Below are 21,015 nucleotides of genomic sequence, written 5' to 3'. Positions count from 1 at the left end.
CTCCGCAGCGCCGGCGACAGCGAGGGCCGGACAGCGTGGCGGTGCGGACTGCGCGGCCGAGCAGCGCGGCGCCCAGAGCGCGGGCCGCCCGCGGAGCCCCAGCCGAGCCGAGCAGCGCCGAGCCTAGCGGGCCCGCAGTGCCCGGACTCCCGCCCGCAGCGATGCCGGCCGGCCGCGCCGCGCGCACCTGTGCGCTGCTCGCCCTCTGCCTGCTGGGCGGCGGGGCCCAGGATTTCGGGCCGACGCGCTTCATCTGCACCTCGGTGCCCGTGGACGCCGACATGTGCGCCGCGTCCGTGGCCGCCGGCGGCGCCGAGGAGCTCCGGAGCGACGTGCTGCAGCTCCGCGAGACCGTGCTGCAGCAGAAGGAGACCATCCTGAGCCAGAAGGACACCATCCGCGAGCTGACCAACAAGCTGGGCCGCTGCGAGAGCCAGAGCACGCTGGACGCGGGCGCCGGCGAGGCCCGGACGGCCGGCGGCCGCAAGCCGCCCGGCGCGGGCAAGAACACCATGGGCGACCTGTCCCGGACACCGGCCGCCGAGACGCTCAGCCAACTCGGGCAAACTTTGCAGTCGCTCAAAACCCGCCTGGAGAACCTCGAGGTCCGCGCGCGCCGCGGTTCCCCTTCCGGCTCGCGTGCCCCCTGCCCTGCCCCACCCCCACCCCCGACCCGGCCGGACACCGTCCACCCCGCCTCGGCCGGGCGCCGACTAACGCCCGCCCGGGTCTTCCCAGCCCGCGGGGCCCCGCGGACGGCCGCTCGCCCGAGCCCTCCGCCAGGCCGCCCCCGCAGTCGCCCTGAGGGGACCGCGCCACCGGCACGGTCCCTGCGCCGCGCGTAACGATGTGGCTTCCCCCCGCCCTTGCACCCGCAGCAGTACAGCCGCCTCAATTCCTCCGGCCAGACCAACAGCCTCAAGGATCTGCTGCAGAGCAAGATCGACGACCTGGAGAGGCAGGTGCTGTCTCGGGTGAACACGCTGGAGGAAGGCAAGGGGGGCCCCAAGAACGACACCGAGGACAGGGCGAAGATCGAGAGCGCCCTGACCTCCCTGCACCAGCGGATCAGCGAGCTGGAGAAAGGTAAGGGGTGGGGGTGGTCGCGCTGCCTGCCCCAGCCCCCTGGGCCAGGAGTCCCTGTCTCTGGTCCTGACTCCCTGCACAGCACCCCCATCCCTCCGGCCCCTTCCCGATTCCCCATCCCCATCCCAGGTTCTGGGTGTCCAGCTGGCATTCCTGGCCCGGCTGCGGTACCCTGGTTTGGGGACATCCCCATGGAAGGGGCTGCCTGGTGTCCACCCCCTTCAGTCCCCTCAGGCACATACCCCGTAAGATTTTTCTGAGTCTGATTTGTTTAATCTTCAGTAACTTTGTGCTGTAGCTGTGGCAGCCCAGCCGTCCCCGGCTGAGAAAGCCTGGCTCCAGTCCGTCCCTGTCCCCAGCAGAAAGCAGGCTCAGGCTGGGCCGAGTCCTCCTGGTCCCAGCAGATTAGGGTCCTGGGCAGGCTTCCTCTCAGCTCCCAGGCACCCCTGGCGTCCTCTAGGGATCTCGGGGCACCCCCACCCCAGTCCCTTCCTCGCAGTTTTCTCTTGGGAGTGACCCAAGTCCGGGCATCTTGCACTCCCGGAGGTCCCTGGGTCACCTACTCAGGCAGCCCCCCATTGCAGCCCAGGGAGCTCCGCAGCTCAGCCCCGAAGTCTCAGAAATCAAACAAGGTTGTAAACGGGTGGGGGGGCCTGGCTCAGAGGAGGACCACGTGACCCTTCTCAGACCGCAAACTGTGCCTGATGGATCTAAACAGTGCCATCTTAAGGCACGTTATGTAACTGAAAAAACAAATCGGGAAGAAGGATGGGGGAGCGTGGGGGGATGGGAGAGGGGAGGTTGGGGGAAATGAAAAACACCTCCTAGAGAGGCGAGAGGTTGGGTCTGTCCAAGGAGGGGGGGCGTTGTGATCCTGAGTGGGTGTGGGGAGCACCGCCTGGGGCCAGCCCTGCTCCGTTCCCTGACACCTGGCTTAGGGGCGGGAGGGGGGAGGTGCTGGCCCAGGGGGATGCCCTCTAGAAATCATTCTTGGCCTGGGGGGCTGGCTTAGGTTCTGGGCCCCCTGGCAAGCCCCAGAGCACACCCAGGAGCTGGCAGTGGAGTGGAGCTGGCTCTAGGCCTGGTGCCCATGCCCACTGTTAGGTCGGAATGTTTTGCTTGGAGTCAGGCACACGGTGGCCAGTGCCACAGCCGCGGTGTACGTGTGGGTGGAGAGGGGGCAGACAAGCCCTCCCTGGAGACATCACTAGCAGGCAGGCTGCTGTGGCCGTGCGCAAGGCAGGCTATTGAAAAAGGAGCCTGATTCTTCAGGAAACATAGGAAGCTCACCCAGGAGTGAGTGCATAGCATCAGGGCAGTCACCCTGGGGGGCCCCTGACCCCGGGGCTGCCTCCCGGCCCCCTGCTGTCCTGCCCCCTTGCAGGCTCCAGGCAGCATGGCCCCAAGAGTCCAGGAGGGCAGAGTTTCCTCCTGTGGGGTGGATGGGATTCTGGAAATAGCCTGAGTCCTCAGGGCTAGTGGGCTGGGTCAGAAGGGTGAGCAGGGACTGCAGCGGGGTCCGGCCTCAAGGAAAGTGTGATGAGAACCAGGGGCCTCGGTTGTCCTGGGCGGGGATCCGAGAAAAGGGAGTGGTTCTGAGCACCGTCAGCAGCCAGCATCCTGGAATCAGGCCGGGCCCCCAAAGGAGCTGCTCTGAGGTGGTCTCTTTCAGGGCAGGGAGGAGACCTTCTTTTTTTCTGTAGCCACAACTTTGAGGGCGGTTTACAGGATATCCACCACTCAGCCCAGGTGCCGAAGCTCAGTCCACCGTGTTTCCCACACCCCCACCCCAGCCTCCCCAGGGTTGGGCGCTGCGGGAGCCAGACTCAGAGAGCAGAGACCTTTGCTCAGCTCTTTGGCCCCGGACTGGTGCCCTGGCATATACAATGGAAACGGAGTCTGATCTGTGAGCTTGGCAGGGGCTGAGTGGGCGTCAGAAACAAGCCCTTCACCAGGTGCAGCTGTCAGGACGTGTCCCGCCTTCCCCAGGTCAGAAGGACAACCGCCCTGGAGACAAGTTCCAGCTCACGTTCCCCCTGCGGACCAACTACATGTATGCCAAGGTGAAGAAGAGCCTGCCCGAGATGTATGCCTTCTCCGTGTGCATGTGGCTCAAGTCCAGCGCAGCGCCTGGGGTGGGCACGCCTTTCTCCTACGCCGTGCCGGGCCAGGCCAACGAGCTGGTCCTCATTGAGTGGGGCAACAACCCCATGGAGATCCTCATCAATGACAAGGTAGAGCCCCCATCCATCTGGGCTTGCAGGGCGGCAGGCTGAGGTCCCTAGGGCCCTGTCCGTGCCAGTCATGGGACACGCAGCTTCAGATGCTGCCGTGGCCCCAAGGGGAGTGTGTGCCGGGAGGGCGAGGGTGAAGACCAGGAGCAATGGGAGGGGCACTCTTGCCTGCACTCCATTAACAGGGTGCAGCTGGAAACTTGCCAAAGGCCCAGGAGGGTGGGGGATGGCAGAGGATGATCCAGGGGACCCGTCCATTCGCAAATCCAATCCTGGCCCTAGCTGGCTTCGGAACTGGCTTTGCTCCATGTATTTGCGGGACCGTAGACCCGTAGATGCGCTAAGAATGGTGAAGTTGCCCTAGAGATTCTTCCCAAGCCTGAATCTATCCTGCCTGACCCCTGACCCCTGGGAGGAGTCCAGAGCTGAGCAGACCCCCTCGGAGACGGCAGCCTTTGCCCTCCAGAGAGCCCTTCTCCACAGTGGCCTTCCTTCAGCTGTGGAATTGAATGCCAGCTCTTAGACTCCCTCGTCTCTATGCCAGCATTGGCAGTAAATGTCCGAGACCCTGGCTGGGGATTGGATTCCAAGCCCTTGCTTCGATGGCTTGCCCAGGAAGGGTTGCTCCTTTCTGGGCCCTGTTTCCCCAAGCTAAAAGGGCGTGACACCTACCATCTTCTGTCTGCTGCCCCATCCACCCTCCTGGAATGTAAGAGTGGAATGAAGCCCCAGGCACAGGCAAGTCAAAATTCAAAGGCATGGTGCCACCTCTCCTGGTGTCTCTGAGTCTCTGCAAAGGCTGGGCGAGTTGAGCACCCAGAGAGTTCAGCAATTGGTTGAGGCCTGAAGGCCGCAGTAAACTCAGACCCCAGGGCTCCCGTCCAAAGGTTGTTTTGTAGACTAGCAAAGAGGGAGGAGGGTGAGGAGTGAGGAGACGGTACACTGAGACGGATCTTAGGGGTTCGCTGGACAAGGCTTCACACTTCCTGTGTGATTCTGCTGGGTGGGGCCGGCGGCCAATAAAGCCTGGAGTGGCAGGTGGTGAGAGAATTCGATACCGGCTCGTAGCATTTATTTTAAATGCAGCAGTAGGAAGAATGACAGCGGAACTAATGACTGGCAGTGATCACTGACCCTGTGCTGTGCCCCTGGGTCCATAAAATGTGTGTCATCCTCCTTCGCAGGTGGCCAAGCTGCCCTTTGTCATCAACGATGGCAAGTGGCATCATATCTGCATCACCTGGACCACCCGGGACGGGGTCTGGGAAGCCTACCAGGACGGTACCCAGGGCGGCCACGGGGAGAACCTGGCGCCCTATCATCCTATCAAGCCACAGGGAGTGCTGGTGCTGGGCCAGGAGCAGGTACTGCCGGGGACCAGGGGCGGGGACCAGGGGGCGGTCTGCTGCAGGGGAAGAAGAGGTGGGAGGGGAGGGAGGAGAGAGGAGGTGGAGAGGGAAGCGCTTTCCCCTGGGAGGCAGCCCAGGGAAGCAGCTGCACAGCTTTGGGCCAAGTCCCTGCTCTGCGTGGGCTTGTTGGGAAACGCAGGCTGCCCCGGCTCGGCGCCCCACTCTTAGTAGCTGCAGCAAGACTTTCCTGGTCGTGGGAAGGCTGGTCCTGCCTTTAGCCATGCATAATTTATTTCCTGGAAGTGGTTTGTCTCCCATTGGGCACCCAGGCGGAACCCGGTGGGAGAGCCCCAGGCTTCTGCTCCCGCTGGGTGGGCTGCTGGCAGAGAGCAGCGTCTGAGTGCTTTGACTGGATCGGGGGAGTAGGGGAGGTTCCCCTGGCCCCGCTCCCACGGCTGTCATGGCCCCAGCTGACCCCTCCCTCATTGGCGGAGGGACTGACCACAGGGAGAGGCTGCGTGCAGGTGCCCCGAGGAGCAGCCCCACATCCCGGACAGACGTGGCCTTTCCCTGGGCTCCCGGGGCGAGGGGGACCGACACTTAGCTGGAGGCCCAGAGACAGGAGACCAGATGGTGCTCAGGGCTGGATGTGCAGAGCTCCCAGCGGGGGGTGGGGATGCCCAGAAACTCACCCCGCAAGGGTGGCCCTCTCATGATGCCCTACCTCTGCAACCCCCTCCCACCTCCTCCTCTTGTTTCTGAAGGACACTCTGGGTGGTGGGTTTGATGCCACTCAAGCGTTCGTGGGCGAGCTGGCCCATTTCAACATCTGGGACCGCAAGCTGACCCCGGGGGAGGTGTACAACCTGGCCACCTGCAGCACCAAGGCCCTTTCTGGCAACGTCATCGCCTGGGCCGAGTCCCACATTGAGATCTACGGCGGAGCCACCAAGTGGACATTCGAAGCTTGTCGTCAGATCAACTGAGGGCCCTGCGGGGCTGAGCCCCCGCCCTGGCCCGGCCCGCCCGCCTCGCCCCTGCTTGTGCCCTGATGACCCGTCGTCTCGCTCCCTCTTCCCCAGGAATGACAAGGCATCACCCTTGCACACCCACCACGCACACGCACGTAGCCTGGTTCGCCCTTGTGCACATGAAGCAGGCCCAGCTCCGGCCGTCCCCGAGGAGGCCCCCCGTTTCTCAGGCAAGCCCTGTTCACCACCAGGACAGGTGGCTGCAACATGCTGGACAATGAAGTAGGTGAGAGGACGGGTGTGTTTACAGGTGTGTGTCTCGGGGCTGGGGGGGGGCGGCGGCTTTTTCTTTTAGAATGAGGTATTTCATTTCCTTCTTTCTTTGTGGCTTTGGGAAATCTCATGACTGGTCGAATATGTGCATTTGCTGACCATGTTAGCTGCCTGTGTGCCTTGGGGCTGGTGCGGCCTCTTCAGCACACGCATTTGTCTTCGTTTGCAAACCTCTTTTAGAACTAGGACGCATCCCCCCCTCTGATGAAATAAATGTCTTAGGGTTTATTCACGACTGGGGAGGGAGCCTCCCCACGGAGAATTTCTATCGTATAGTAGAAGTGATTCTCCGAGGTCTGAAAGCTGGTGGTGTTCTGGGGTGGCACCACATGCTGTCGGGTGGTGAGGGGCAGAGGAGGTGGGGCTGACCCCAGGAACTGGGCAATCCCCAGCCCACCGCCCAGTGCCCAGCCAGCAGCCCTGCAGTTGGCATCTGAGGACAGTGCTGGGCTGGGGAAGCTGGCCTGCATGCCTGGCTTGGCTGGCTCTGACCCTCATCTTCCCACCTCCTTGGACCTGCGAGGCTGGGCCCTGTCCCTCTCTTTCAGCCACCAGCCAGTGTCCCACCCACAGCCCAGGAAGCTAGGGTCCCCGGAGACCTCCCCTTTTGTCCCTGGCTGTGGAAGACCAGAGGCTTCAGTGGGGACATTTCAGATAAGGAAACCCACACGGACGAAGACCCATGGACACAGGGCCATTGAGACTCAAATCTGACCAGTCAATGAGAAGGTCCTTGGTAATTTTGGCAGCCATAGTCTTTCCATGCTCCTGGGCTCAAAAAGCTGGTTCAGTGACTCCCACAAGGGGACAGGGACTCTGGAGACCTCTCACATGGCCAGGACTGAGGTCTGAAACCTATGCCACGGTCTTAGAGGGCTGAAGCCCTGCAGCAGCCCCCAGCCTGTCCCCAGCTGGTGACACTGAGACAAGACCAGGGCCCAGAACCTTTGACTTTTGTTTCCTTCATGAAAAACAACCATGCACATTTTCTTCTCCGAGGTGGGGAGACGAGTGTGTGTGTGCATGTGCGTGTTGAGTGACAGAGGAAGAGCATGTGGACAGATCACGCCCAGGGGAGGGTGAGCTCCCTACTCTGGGCCACCATCTGGGGGTCGCATGCCCCAAGGGCACCCTGGACTCTCACCAGGAGTCTAATTAGCAAAAGGCTGGAAAGTCTTTCTAGAAATTCTCCCTCACTGCCTGGCTCCTGTGCAGCTGCAGGCGTTTCTTCAAGAGGAGCAGGTGTTCTGTCTTCTGTCCCTTCCAGGGGCACCTGTCTCCTTAAACGCAGGTCCGTGTTGTGTTGGAACCTAGTGCGTCTGTGTGAGTCTGTGTTGGTGCCTCTGTGTTAGTGTCCACGTGGGTGTCTGCTCAGCAGCCCACTGCCGTTCTGCGGCGTATCGCTCTCTTTCAGAGGAAGGAGTCCAGGCGCCGTGCTGTGTGTTGTGGTCCAGCAGTGGCTTTTCTGAGACCCCTGTGCTCCTTCAGCGCCCAGCGGGTTGTGGCATCTGTGGGCCTGCAGGAGCCTTCTCTGTTTGCATGTTCCTCGGGGTGGCGTGTCCCTTGCTCCCTCAGTCTGACGTGTGCTCCCCTGCCTGCATGGACTTCTCTGGTTCTGTGTCATGTACCGAGTGACACCCATTGTTCTGTGATCATCCACGTAGCTACCAAAAAAGGTTGGGTAAGCAAGCCAAGGGTGTCGGAGGAGGTCAAGGGAGAGATCGATTTCCCTCTCCCCCTCCCTGCTCCCCAAACACACCAAGAAGTATTTTTAACGTGTAGGTTGAGAACAAGCCTGAACAATACCCGTGGTTGGGAGAGAGCAAGAGCTTGGAGTCACCCCTAGCCCAGATCGGCCCCACCCCTCACGTCAGCCATCTGGAGCTGCTGCGTAGGCAAGGCCCCGAGCGGGCTGGGTGCTCTCCCCTCAGCACCTCCCACCAGCCCTGCCGATCTACCGGACCCCAGACCACCTGCTGCCCAGAGGCCGCGGTGGGAGCTGTCCGTTCAGGACCACAAGCCATCCTCTGCCCTGACTAGAGATGGGCAGAGCACACCCCGGATGCTTACGCCTGTGCCCTTTCGGCCTCCCTGCCCGTTCACCTTCCTTGGCCCCTCCCCCGATGCGCCCATGGTGCCAGGGACAGAAGCTGACACTTAGCTCCCTCCCCGCCCCTCACTGGAGCCTGTGCCAGGCCCACCGACTCCCTCACTGTGTTAACACTTGGCACTTTGCTGGCCCCAAGGAAGGTGGATGACACAGCCACAAATCTAATCCACAGTCCCCGTCTACTCCTTAATCTGACTGACGTTCCCTCTCGCACTGAATGATACATGCCTATCTCAGGTAAGCCATTTCATAAAACAAGAAGATAAAAAACCACTGTCAAGGCAGTGTTTGCTTTTGCCGAGCTGGTGTCCCGCAGCTCCCGGGGTGTCCGAGGTGGGAGAGCTGATGGAGGCTCTCCAGGCCTTTGGGGCTGAGATCCCACTTGAATCGTAAGCCTTCTTGCTTTTGATAACACAGTGTTATTTCTCTTACTGTAGAAGAAAAAGTTTATTACCAAACAAGAGTATTTTTATGAAAGAAAAGGACAAACCTATAAATTAACTCAACCTATATCTCCCGTGATACTTTCAGGCTCCAACCAAAACATAGGACTGAGAGCATGTATTTTGGAAGAAAAAGATACATTTTGTATGCTTTCTTTTCCTTTTGTAGATTCCCAGTTTATTTTCTAAGACTGCAAAGATCACTTTGTCACCAGCCCTGGGACCCGAGACCAAGGGGGTGTCTTGTGGGCAGGGAAGGGGAGGGAAGAGGCTGGCATGAGGTTCACAGTCATTCCAATGAGCTCCAAAGAGGGACCACCTGTTCTCAAAGGCATATTGGGGACAGGATGTAACTTGGCTATTTACGGTGGACCCTTTGCTCGGAGCTGACTTTTAAGTTGAGGACTTGATTATCAGTTCCAAACGTGCTAGAGAAACTAGGGTTACATACTATTAACGTTAAGAAGATAGTATCCTTTGTAATCTTATGGCAACCAATACGTGTCATCTCTTAAAACAGTGTAAATTTATTCAACTAATGATCGGAAATCTATCACTTCCATGCATAGTGGATTTAAGTGCACTTTGTTGAAGGGGAACAAATAATTGAGGAGAAAAAAAAGCCCAATACTTAAGAGTCCCAATTTTGTGTTATTTGCCAAAAAAACACCAAAAAACAAAAATAACCAACAAAGCAAATCCCCGATGGTTGATATTGTTACAATGTATATATTGTATAATATGAAAGAGAATCGATGTATCTTACTTTTTCATTATTTGCTAACCAAAGCTGTACATTTTTCATATGATCTGCAGCCTTTTGGGTATCAAATGGGACAAAACCATGGGACCTGCCACCTCCCATCAGCAATTCTAGAAATGCACTATTTCTACTGGTACTCTTGCTTTCTTCTTTTTTTCTTTTTCATTTTCTTGCTGAAATGACATGAATTGTTGAGTTTATTTTTACACAGTAAAGAGTGAAGAAAGACTGTGGTCTCCTTGGAATGTGCCTTCTTTCCCAGCTTGCGGAGGCCATCTCGATCTGCTGGGCCACCCCAAGGGACCTGCCAGGGTCCCGCGCCTGCAGAGAGGGTGCATGCCTCAGCACTCCCACAGCCCTCCAGTGGCACTGGGCCGCCGGGGGCAGGGAGGGGCCTCCCCAATTCATAGATGAAGATGACATGTAGGCAAACAGAGGTGAAGGGGTTTCTCAACTCAGCGGCGAAGCCACACTGGACTTGGGGTGCACAGTAACTCCCCATTCCTCACTTTGCCTGCAGCCCTAGTGCCTCCTGGGTGAAGAGGGTCCTACCCCCACAGCTCCACTGGGCACAGGTTCCAGGCAGCCTCGGCCGGTTCTTCCCAAACAACCCTGCCCGGTTCTCCTTTGCCCCATCCCTGCTCACCAGTCTTTGGCCAGCACCTTCCCTCTTCTGGGGCTCCCCTGGCCCTTTCCCCGCACTCAAGCATGGGAGCATCCAGGATTCACATGACAAGGGGAACAGGTAACGAGGGAACCCTGGGTACTGGGAAGAACTTGCCTTCCTGGCCCCTCATGGACCAGGCTAGACTCTGGACGGACACAGAGCCTGCAAGCTGCCCCCTTCCAAAGTAAGAGACAGCCAGGAGCCAAGAGAGCCTGCCCAGGTGACTGGTCTCCCGATGCCCGACACACACGCGCGCATCCACACAACGTCAGCAGGAGGCACCGGTCGCTCGGGCTTCCTGCTGGCGCTACACAGAGCGTGCCCGTACTCCCGGCCTCACCTACAGATGGCCGGCCCGGGGCGGTGGTGTTCTATGACCAGGTCTCGGGAGCTGGGGTTCGCTGGGGGGTGAGGGAGCCCCGGCCGGCCTGGTATGGTGTGAAGGGAGGAGCTTAGCCCTTCAGCAAGGCAGGCAGGCACTGTCCGCTGTCACTCCTGCAGGAGGAGCCTTGGTGGGGAGAGAAGCCCCGCCCAGCGGGAGGCCCTGGGCCTATGTTCTCTAGAGTCGCCCTTGCTGCGTCCACCTGTGGCCTGCACCCTCGTGGCTGGGCCCAGGGAGGCCCCCGATTCCAGCAGTTCCAGCCGGCACGCCGCCTCTCTGCCTCCGGCTCAAGCAAGTGCATAGTTACGCCCGCAGCAGCATCGCTCACACATTTCTAACATGTAGAAGAGCTCATTCAGAAACGGGGGTATTTTAACTATCCTTAGGAACAAATTACTTTCCACACTGCTCACGCCTGACCTCCGCACATCGGTGAACGACTTCAGGCGGCTACAGGGCTGAGAACAACAGCTCTGAAGGCAGCCGCGGGCCTTGCAGCTGAGCTGGCTCACCCGGGAAACCGAGTAGAGGGACACAGGCTCCGGACCTCAAGGCTGGAGAGTGTGTTGGAAGCCGTCGACCACACCAGCCCATTGGGTGCATGAAACTCCTCAGCTCACACACTTCTGGTGATGGGAAGCCACTGTCCCGTACAGACAGACTGGCCGCGTCCGGACACTGTCAGGGACCTTTCTCCCGTAGGTCTCTTACACGTCCCGTACGATGTGCTCGGTTCCTTGTATTGAGCTTCCGCCCCCGACCGTCTGTCTGCACACGTGAAGACAGCCACCATGCCCTCTGAGTGTTTGCCGTCTCCACCCCCTGAGCCGCCCAGCCACACTGGGCAAGAGGCATCCTGCCCTGCTTGTGGCTTGTCCAGCTCTCTCCTTGAGGAGGAAGAGATACCGCCCGGGATGTCTGGGTTGGGAGGGCCTTGACGGTCGTCTAGTCTAGCCGGTCCACATTTCAGATGAGGGGACTCGAGGCCCAGAGAGGCTGTGCGGACTGTTCAAAGTCACACAGTTGTCTATGCTGCAGCCAGAATCAGAGCCCAGGGTTCCCGACTCCCAGCCTGGGGCGCTCACCTGGCCTGGCTAAATGACAGTACCCTCACCTGTACTGCGGGGGCCACAGCCTCCACCTCACAGGGTTGTGCAGGTGGGATGAGCAGCCATGTGCGGGGCCTGGTGTGGAGCAGGCACACATGGAGTAGTGCCCTCCCCTTCCCTTCCTGCACCACCAAGAACCCCCCTCCACACTCCACTCAGGAGGGTGGGACACTGTCCCTCACTCCCCCACAGAACCCCCCCATGACTAGTCCCTCCTAGGGCACAAAGACCCATGAAGATCTGGGAGATGTTGCCCAGGTTGGGGGTGGTCTCCCGAAGCTGGGCTCTGGGACATCGTGGCTGCAGCCCTGGACTCCAGGGACTCCCCCCATCCTCAGGGCAACTGGTCAGTGTCAGGCATCTCAGAGGCCAGTTCTCAGCTCCCAGAAGCCCCTGAGGGCTGCTCCCTCCCACCTCAGCCCCCAGGATGCTGGGGGCTCAGCCTTCATGTCTCTCCTGCACCACCTGCTCTCCACTGACCTGCTCCAGGGCTTGTCCAACTCCCCCTTCCCCGAGTCCCCCAGGGGACAGCAGAGAAGGATGGACAAGGCCCTGGTGGGTCCGGGATGTGACTGGAAGTAGGTCACTGCAAGTATAAGATCTTTCTGAAATCCTACATTATCTCTTCAGCCATCAAACGGATGTGTGCCTCTCCCCCATTGGGTCCCTTGTCTCTCCCCATCTAGGTCCTTGCTTTAGGAAGCTAGGACATGTGTCACGTACTCAGCCCCAGGCCCCAAGGGTGGAGCAGCGCAGTTGAAGGCACCCAGCCCACTCCACCTGCTGAGTTGGCATCCTGCAAGGTGCCCAGGCTGCAGACACCTCCCCAGGAGCCCCTCTCTGTGGCCCTCCAAGGAGCACACACACTCCTTGGGCTCTGAGGAGGTAACTGCTCCCTGGAACCAGGAAACAGGAGGGAGGAGAGGTGGTGGCCATGGGGATGTTGCAGATGGTGTGGAACTCCTTGGAAGGCCTGTGGTTCTGGGCTCAGAGTTTGGCTTCTCCATAGAAACCAGAAGCCCTGGGGAAGGTGCTGGGCTGCCCTGCTGACCGCTCGGGCTCTGCGTGCTCACCCCCGGGTGCTTTTGCCTGGACCCCTATGAGACTCCTCACCCGCCCCCCACGAGGCGCTTCTCTGCAGCCACGGCTGGCGCCCACATGGGCTCAGGGCCCTGGAGGAGCCGCCCTCAGGCTGTGCAGCTCTGGGCCTCTGCAGCATTCACTCTGTGCTTAACGCGCTAACATACTCTATCTTCCTGATCCCGGTGGCCACCCTGCTGACAACAGAGATTGCAGATAAGTTGCTGGGGGAGAGGCTGGGGGACCTGCAAGCTCTGGAGTGGCAGACGAGTGTGCACACCGCGGAGCCCTGCCTTTCCACGCTAGCCCTCTGGTGCGGCGTGAGCGACAGGCAGACCCCCACCTCACAAAGGACCCAGGCGCACTCAGCTCTCGGATCTCCACCCGGACCTGCTCTTCCCTCGCACGTTGCTGCTCGGTCATCCTCGGCCCGCGGCTCTCACGCACACACGTGCAATGCGCAGGTGGATCCCTGCGGCCTCAGCTTCCAGAGATGCCCCCCCACCTCCACGGGAGCAGAGGCTCCTCCTCTCCTGATGTTCAAGTAAATCGTTTCTGACAGTCTGATCCTTACAGCCTGAAAACCATCTCATTCCCTGGCCTCCCCAAGAAGCACACCTGCACTTCCTGATTCTCACACGGGCACTCAAGGAGGGTCTCCCCCAGCACGGAGAAACCAGACGGTCTCTGTGGTCCCTCTGGGCTCTCCCTGGTGCCTAGACGGGCCTCCCCAGTCCATGGGCACTACTGGAGTCCATCTGCACAGGGCACCTGCCCCGCCCCAACCTGAGCCCCGCTGTTCACACAGGGCTCTGGCCCCCTGCCGCCCGCCTGAGTCCCCTGGCCCACTGGCAGCCCGGCAGCCACATGACCTGCCCTCACCAGACTTTTGCACAATGTTGACTGCCCGCTGCGGGTCCCTCTTATCCCTCATCAGACCCTCAGGCCAGACCCCTGCCCTTTCCCCGACGTGAGTGCACACTCCTGGTCATCATTGGTGGGCCTGGGTCACATTTTCTTCCCAGTAGCTTCTTAGCTATCAGATCAGGTGCACACAGGTACTCGCGGGGGGGTCTGAATGTGGGAGGTCTGGGGCGCCAAGCCCCTTGCCATGCCCCGTTCACATGTCTATGAGCCAGCACCCCCCTCGGAGGACCTGGGTTTCAGCAGCCTCCTTTCCGGGAAGGGTGCAGGGCGCAGGAGCAGAGCAGAGTGCCAGGGATATGAAAAGCCACACTCTCGTCTCTACAGACACATTCGTTCATCCCTCGTGCCTCCCGAGCACCTATCGTGAGTAAGCCCCAGGGCCAGGTGGTGGTCTGCCAGCCAGAGGAGGGGCCCCCATCTCTGGCCGGTTCCCAACCAGCTCCAACAGCGGGAAGGGCGGGGCTGGGGGATGGGGTGAGTTTGCTTGTGTGCCTAGAGGACATTGCCAAGGAAGCCGTCTGTCCCCTGCTTGATTTCTGCTTCTCAATTCAGGCCAAGGTGGGGGGCCATCTGCTAAAGTGGGCATGGAGAAAACATTTTGGCTGTGCAGAAAATTGGCTTCCAAGGGGAAGCTGTGTGCTCAGCACAGAACCAACCTGCAGAGGCGCTTCAGGAGGCGCTGGGCAGGACGGTGGGGGGGTGTGGTGGCTGGAGAGGCTCCCCCGCACCCCTGCCACAGCCTTGCTGGGCTCCAGGCCCGGACCGCCCAGGGTCTCCACAGCAGCAGGCCCCTTCTTAAACATTAGGGGCCCGTGCGTGGGGAGCCACTGCCTCCTTCTTAACAGCTTTGAGATATATTCACCTGCCAAACAATTCACTTATTTCAAGCATACAATTCAATGGCTTTTGATATATTACATTACTAATTGTTTTGAATTGTAGAAAATGTAAAATTTACAATTTTAACTATCTCTAAGTGTACAATTCAGTGTCATTCATCACATTCACAGGGTTGTGTAACCATCACCTCTACTTCCAGACATTGTCCCAAGCAGAAACTCTGCCCCATCAAACCCTGACCCCCGTTCCCCACCCCCACCACTCCCGGACCCTGCTCACCTTTCAGCTGATTTCTGTCTTTATGACTTTGCCTATTTCGGTGCCACATATAAGTCGAATCAGACAATATTTGTCCTTTTCTGCCTGGCTTCTTTCCTGTAGTGTCACGTTTTCAAGGTTCAGCCACGACGCAGCAGGTGTCAGAACTTCATTCCTTTTCATGGCTGAATAATGTTCTACTGCATGGAGAGACCACACTCGATCCATTCATCCATCAATGGGCACTTGGGTTGTTTCTACCTTTTGGGTATTATGAATAATGCTGCAATAAACATGGGAGTACAAGTGTCTGTTTCAGCCCTTGCTTTCAATTACTTTGGGGACATACCCAGGCGTAGAATCATATGGTAACTCCATGTTTAGCTTTTTGAGGAAATGCCAAACTTTTATAGTGGCTGCATCATTTTACATTCCTTTCAGCAATGTACCAATGTTCCAATTTCTCCACTAACATTTGTTATTTCAGCTTTTTTAAAAAAATTAGTAGCCATCCTAATGCAAGGTGGTATCTCCTTGTGGTTTTATTTGCATTTCCCTGATGATTCAAGATGCTATGTGATGATACAGTGGTTTTCATGTGCTTATTGGCCATTTGTCTACCTTCTTTTGAGAAATGTCTAGTCAAATCCTTTGCCCATTTTTAAATTGAGTATTTACTTATTTCTTGTTGAGTTGTAGGAGTTCTTTATGTATTCTGGATACTAGAACTTTATCGGGTAAGGGACGTGTGAATATTTTCTCTCATTCTCTGGGTTTTTTACTCTTTTGTATACCCTTTGATACACAAAAGTCTTAAACTTTGATGAAGTCCAACTTCCCTGTTTTTTCTTTTACTGCCCATGCTTTTGGTGTCACATCCAAGAAGCAATCTGCTTGATAAATCCTACTCACTCCCCTTTACCCCCAAATCCATCCTAGTCATTCTGTCCTGTCACCTGTTCCCTTGGCAGCGTGGCCACACCCGGTGGGTCTGCAGGGCGCCGAGGCTCCCCAGCCCAGAACCCGGTGCGGACAGGCTGCACCTGTTTCCTTCCTCCCAGAAGCCCCTTCTGGCTTGAACATTCTTGGCTCTGGGCTTTGCTCTTCAGAATTTTGGTTCTCTAAGAATCACAGAATGTTAGCACAGATGTAGAAAGAAGAAGAAAAAAAACAGAAACGCTCTTTGAAATAAGAACTGGCTGCTTTCATATACCACGGGGACAGTATAACTACTCGGCCAGCTTGAGTCCATTTAGGAAAATTCCCCCATGGCTTTTGTTGTTCTGAAAGGTGGGCTCTGCTCGGTGCCTACCCACTTCCCTGCCTCAAGGGGCCCAGGCAGGAAGGGGAGAGAGCAGAGAATTGCTTGCACAAAAGTGGAGGGGACCATGGTTTTCAAAGAATTCCTGGGAGAGAGGAGGTCGGAGCTCAGGGAGCACCAACTGGGGAGAGAGAAGGTGTGATAGGGTCCAGAAAGGCAAGGAAAGAGACGTCTAGAGCCAGAGAGGAATGTGCAGCACCACCACTCGAACCATCAGAGAGTGCGGCTGCCCAGAGCAGTGGCTCGGGCACCCCACGTGAACGTGCTTTGCACGGATGAAGCAGCTGAGTGGTGTCTGGCGTAGACCACCCATGAGCAGGCAGCAGAAGCAAGAAACGTGCAGGGAGATGACGAGGAAAAGTGTGCAAATCCTCTTGGGACACTCGGTTTTCCATTGTATATGGATGGGGGCTGTACTGGGTTGAACAGAATCCCCCCAGAATTCACATCCACCCAGAGCCTGTAATTTGACCTTGCATGCAGACACAATCCAGTTGAGATGCAGTCCCACTGGAGTAGGGTGGGCCCGGATCCAGTGCCTGAGGCCCTTGTAAGGGGGATACCTGGCCAAAGATGCAGACATGCAGGGAGACGCCATGTGAAGGTGGAGGCAGAGAGAGGGCTCATGTGTCTACAAACCAAGGGACTAAGGATTGTTGGCAGCCACAAGAAACCAAGAGGCAGACATGGAATCGAGCCTCCACAAGGAACCAACCCTGCCGAAACCTTGATTTCAAACTTCTTGGCCTCCAGAACCGTGAAAGGACACATTTCTATTATTTTAAGCCCCCTAGTCTGTGTTATCTTACTATGGCAACAAAAAACAAATAAAGGGGCCGAACGAATAAAGGGTCTTTCATTTTAACTGCAAAGGAAAGGGAGGCCCCTAACGCTGGAGGACTGGGACACCAGGAGGCTGACGCTGCTGGTGGAGTCTCTGCCCTCAGTGGCCCCAGAAAAAAGCCAGACCCACTTTGGGCAGAGTGGAAAGTAGCTCTGAACTCCAGCTTTTCTGCTCTTTCCAGCTCAGTGGTGACCAGCTGTCCCTTGGCATCTGGCAGTGGACAGGGGAGGCTGAGATGCCGGGTCAAAGCCCCATGTACTATGCACGTCTGCCCGCAGCCACCTTTGGTCTCTACAGCAGAGACAGCTGGCTGAGTGGGGTCACTGACCAGAGGAAAGGCCCAAGTGCTTGGGAAGGGCAAGAGCCACACGCAGGAACCAGGCCCTTCCACCAGCACTGCAGGGCACCGGTGTGCAGCCTAGCCCCCTTATGGTGGGATTTGGTGGTGACGTGGGGAGAAGCCCACGGGATGAGCAGGGGTCAGATGGACGTAGGATCCAGCAAGTGGAAGGGAAGGTGGTAAGAGCCATGATGAGTAACAAGGGACAGAGAGGCGGGGCAGGGAAGGAGGCCAGGGCTCGGCCATGTGGGTCGCTGGGCAGAGGCACCGGCCCCTCGGGAGGGACAGCCTGAAGGGGCGCCTGCTCAGCCACGAAAGGAAGCTGCATGGCAGGGAGGGCGCAGCAGGTGAAATGCAGGGCCACTGGGGTCAGGTCACACTGGGCCTTGGACAAGAGGAAAGCGACTGGCCTTGGTGTTCCTATGCGGGTCAACCGGCGAGTTTATGGCTGAACAATGTCACCCAACACCACACCATCACACAAGGGTCTCTGTGGCCTGAATGCACCGAGTCAAACACAAGAACATTCTGCAGTCGGGTCTGAGCACAGGGAACACACACACTGTCCAGTACTTCTCAGTGAGCACATGTTCCATTTCCCTACTTTCTAGATAAAAATGAGTAAAGAAACAATAATGGAGGAACCGCCTCTGCTTCCCCACAGTCTCTGGTCCAGCCCTTGACACTCCCACCCCCTGCCAGGTCCCCCTGTACCACTCAAGCCTCGTGGGTCCTTGCTGATACCTGCACGGGTGCAGCCCAGGACTGGTCTCCCTGGCTTCAGGCCACTACAGGTGCGTTCCCGGGAGTCTTTGCACGGAAGATCGCTGAGACCTCCTACACCATGGAAAGAATGTCGGGTGTTAGAATGATATGGAAAACCAGTGGATGGCATTAAACAGAGAAGTATATAGTGATTTTCAAAAGAAATACCCTGGGAGGCTGGTCAGGAGGCTCTGTTTGGGAGTGCAGGTGATGGCAGGTGGGGTGGGCTGGGGGCTCCTTCTGCCCTGCAGGGCAGCCAAGGAGTGAAGGTGAGAACGTGTGATGGCCTCTGTGTCCCAGGACTGTTTCTAAGGGGCTTCTGAGGTAGGAATGTGGCTGCACTGAGCTGGAGAGGGCTGTTTGTGTCACTCTCAGGCAGCAGGAGAGGAAGCATCTAACTGGAGGAATGCAGAGGTGCCCAGCCCCACTGCCAACCTGACCCTGCCCAAGCACAGTGGCCATCACGAGGAGGGCATCCTGTAAGACAGAGCTTACGGAGAAGAGAAAATCCACGTGGACCTGCAGGTACTTAGGAGCTAGGACGTGTGGGGTCTGTACCTTATTCTGAACCGTCCGATGTGGCAGCAGCCCAAAGGACTGTCTGGACGGATGGTAAGGTCATTCCCATGACCCCGGAGAGGGGGGTCAGAGGGACTGCATATGCTCAGCCAAGAGATGAGGGGCCAGGTGGGAAGCTCAGAGGCACAGGGTGTACCCACTCCCCTGCCCCAGCACATACACACACAGATTCCAACGTCTGCCCAGGAGGGTGGGCTAGCCAGGGGCTTCCTCCAGAATAGGGTGAAACCATGTTGGTGGCGGGGGGGTTCACCCTTTAGTTCCCAGTCCCCAGGGAGGGCAGATGCAGTGTGGCTTTGGCCCCCTTTCTGCCTCTGCACTGCTTTCCCCTGGGCCCTCCTGCAGCTGGAGGGTGGAGCGCTCTGTGGCGCCTGCCTGGTTCAGTCTCCACCGCTCACCTGGACTGGTGGGCACCTCAAGCCTCACCCTGACCTTGTCCCCCACGCCAACACTCCTGCCCCACCAGGCGGCGAGCACTTGGGACCACAGAGCTACGGAGCATGGAGGGCTCATGTACCCCGGACACCCTCCACTCGGGAGGGTGCAGTTCTGGGAACCAGAGGCCACACCAGTGTCACCGCAGGTCACACACTGGCTGCCCTGGGGTCCTGCTGCAGCTATCTGGGTGTTAGGGGAGAGGAAACTGTCACGTGAGGACCGCCATTCCCACAGATACATAAGGGTCCCCGGGGCCCTTGGGCATATCCATAAATGTTACTCGAAAACACAATATAAATGCACTGGGGGAAAAAAGACTGGAAGAAAATATTCTGAGATGTTAACAGTCGTTACGTCTTGTGGATTTTAAACTTCCACGTGTTTTCCAGATTTTTTACATGGAACACGTGTTAGTTATATAATTTAATTTTTATTTATTTCTTTTTAAACAAAATCCTCCAGCCAACTGTGCTCTTCCCCAATTGCAGTAACTTTCCTTTGAGTCAGATTTCTGGGCGAACCCCAGGGAGGAAGAAATGACTCCCTCTCCAGCTGACAGTACTTTACACACAGTCGCATCACTGCTTCTTAGACGGCCGAGGGCGCAGGGCGGCTCTGCGGAGGCCCCACCAGGGCTGGGGGCACGGCGGCCCGTGCTCGGGGCGCTGGCGCCCCTCTCCCACCTCGGGGCTGGGCCCAGGCCGGGGCCCGGTAGCCGGGCTGCCCCCCACGCCGGCCCACTGACCCCGGGCCGCCCCATCTCCAGACGCCCCGTCCTCGCCCTCCACTACCTCGAGGGGGAGGCGGCGGAGGGGCCCCCGCTGAACTCCGGTATCCGGGCCGCGCCCTCCAGGGACCGCTGTGGGACCTCGGGCCCGGGCGGGCAGGGAGGTGAGGCCCGGGGCCAGGAGCCCGCGGAGGCGCGGCCCAGGGCGGCGAGCACGGCAGGAGGGCCCGGCAGAGGCGGCGGGCAAAGTGCTTTGAAGAAGCCAAAGGGGGCCGACCGGGCCTCCCACGACGGGGAACCCCGGCCTCGCCGCCAGGAGGCCTGCGGGCTCCCGGGCAAGGCCCCCTGGCGCAGCGGGTTGTCACGGTAACGCGCTCGGGCGCGCAGCGATTGGTGGAGCGCGGAGGGCGGGCCTCGCGAGAGCTCGCCTCGCGGCTTCCGGCGGGCGTGCGCCGCGGGCCGAAGGGCGGGGATCCCGGCCCGGCGGCGGCGCCCCGCGTGCTCGCACGGCCTCGCCTTCGCACGTGCGCCGGCGCCCCCATCTCCCGGCTCGGGCGCCCTGGGAGCCCAGATCACTGCCCTGGTCTCCGGCCGGGCCCCCACGCAGCAGCCGGGGCTTCGTATCAGTGCTGCCCTCTCTCCGCGCTTCCCCGAGACCGAAGGGCCCCTCCGCCGGCCCGCCCTTCCGCCACGCCACGCTGTCGAGCCCGCCAGGCCTCGCTCCGTCCTGCCCCAGGCCCTTTGCCCCTGCTGCCGGGAGCTCCCCTCCCCGGAAGCCCGCTGGACTCCCTTCGGGCGTTGCTCGGGCGTCGCCTCGGAGAGGCCGCCGTCCCGTGGCCGTCACACCCCTCCCCCACTCCTCCCGTTTCCCTCCGCCAGTCTCATCACCGGGCGGCACAGCCCATCCCGTAACGGTGGAAGATGCTTATTGTACGAAGGTACCAGTTCTCACACGTTGACGATCACCCTTTTACAAACGAAGCAGGCTCAGAAAGGGCAGCCGCAGGACCTAGATCGCGCCACTAGTACATAGCGGATTTGTGGCCGAGAAGCCTGTGTTCTTCCCGGGGCATGATGCTGCTTCTCAGGCAGGAAGCCAGACACGCATCCAGGGCTGCCTGGAATTGCATCCAAACATCCGGATAACTGGCTTCTCTGTGGGCATGGGCCCTGAGAGAGGAGCTCTTTGCAGGGTGTGTGGCTTGGGCAAGCCAGGGCAGCCATATGCTGGCAGCCTCGTGGGGAGCAGGGCACAGGCCACCCCAGGAGCCAGATGCTCCTGGGCCAATCTGTGGCTCAAAGGTATTTCCTTCAGGAGATGGCGCCACCTGGCCCTTCTCCTTCCTCCCTCCTGCACCTGCCTCCCTCCCATCTCCGAAGTCAAGGGTTCCAGGGCTGTGTCAGCAAGGGGCCGGGCTGCACTGTCCTTCTGTCACAGGACACTGTGGC

General features: G+C 58.8%; 1 protein-coding gene across 1 annotated transcript; it reads left to right on the top strand.

The window, feature by feature from the left end:
• Positions 1-31: 31 nt before the first annotated feature.
• On the top strand, positions 32-9,471 carry NPTX1 (neuronal pentraxin 1). The gene is made up of 5 exons (XM_036997280.2): positions 32-605; positions 879-1,086; positions 3,076-3,320; positions 4,505-4,684; positions 5,434-9,471. The coding sequence occupies exons 1-5, from the start codon at positions 162-164 to the stop codon at positions 5,653-5,655; spliced, it is 1,299 nt and encodes a 432-aa protein (XP_036853175.1). The 5' UTR covers positions 32-161; the 3' UTR covers positions 5,656-9,471.
• Positions 9,472-21,015: the final 11,544 nt, after the last annotated feature.

This window comes from Manis javanica, chromosome 4 (assembly GCF_040802235.1).
Source record: "Manis javanica isolate MJ-LG chromosome 4, MJ_LKY, whole genome shotgun sequence".
Taxonomy (NCBI): Eukaryota; Metazoa; Chordata; class Mammalia; order Pholidota; family Manidae; genus Manis; species Manis javanica.
The sequence above is the reverse complement of the archived record's forward strand: the minus strand, read 5'-3'. Positions and strand labels throughout refer to the sequence as shown.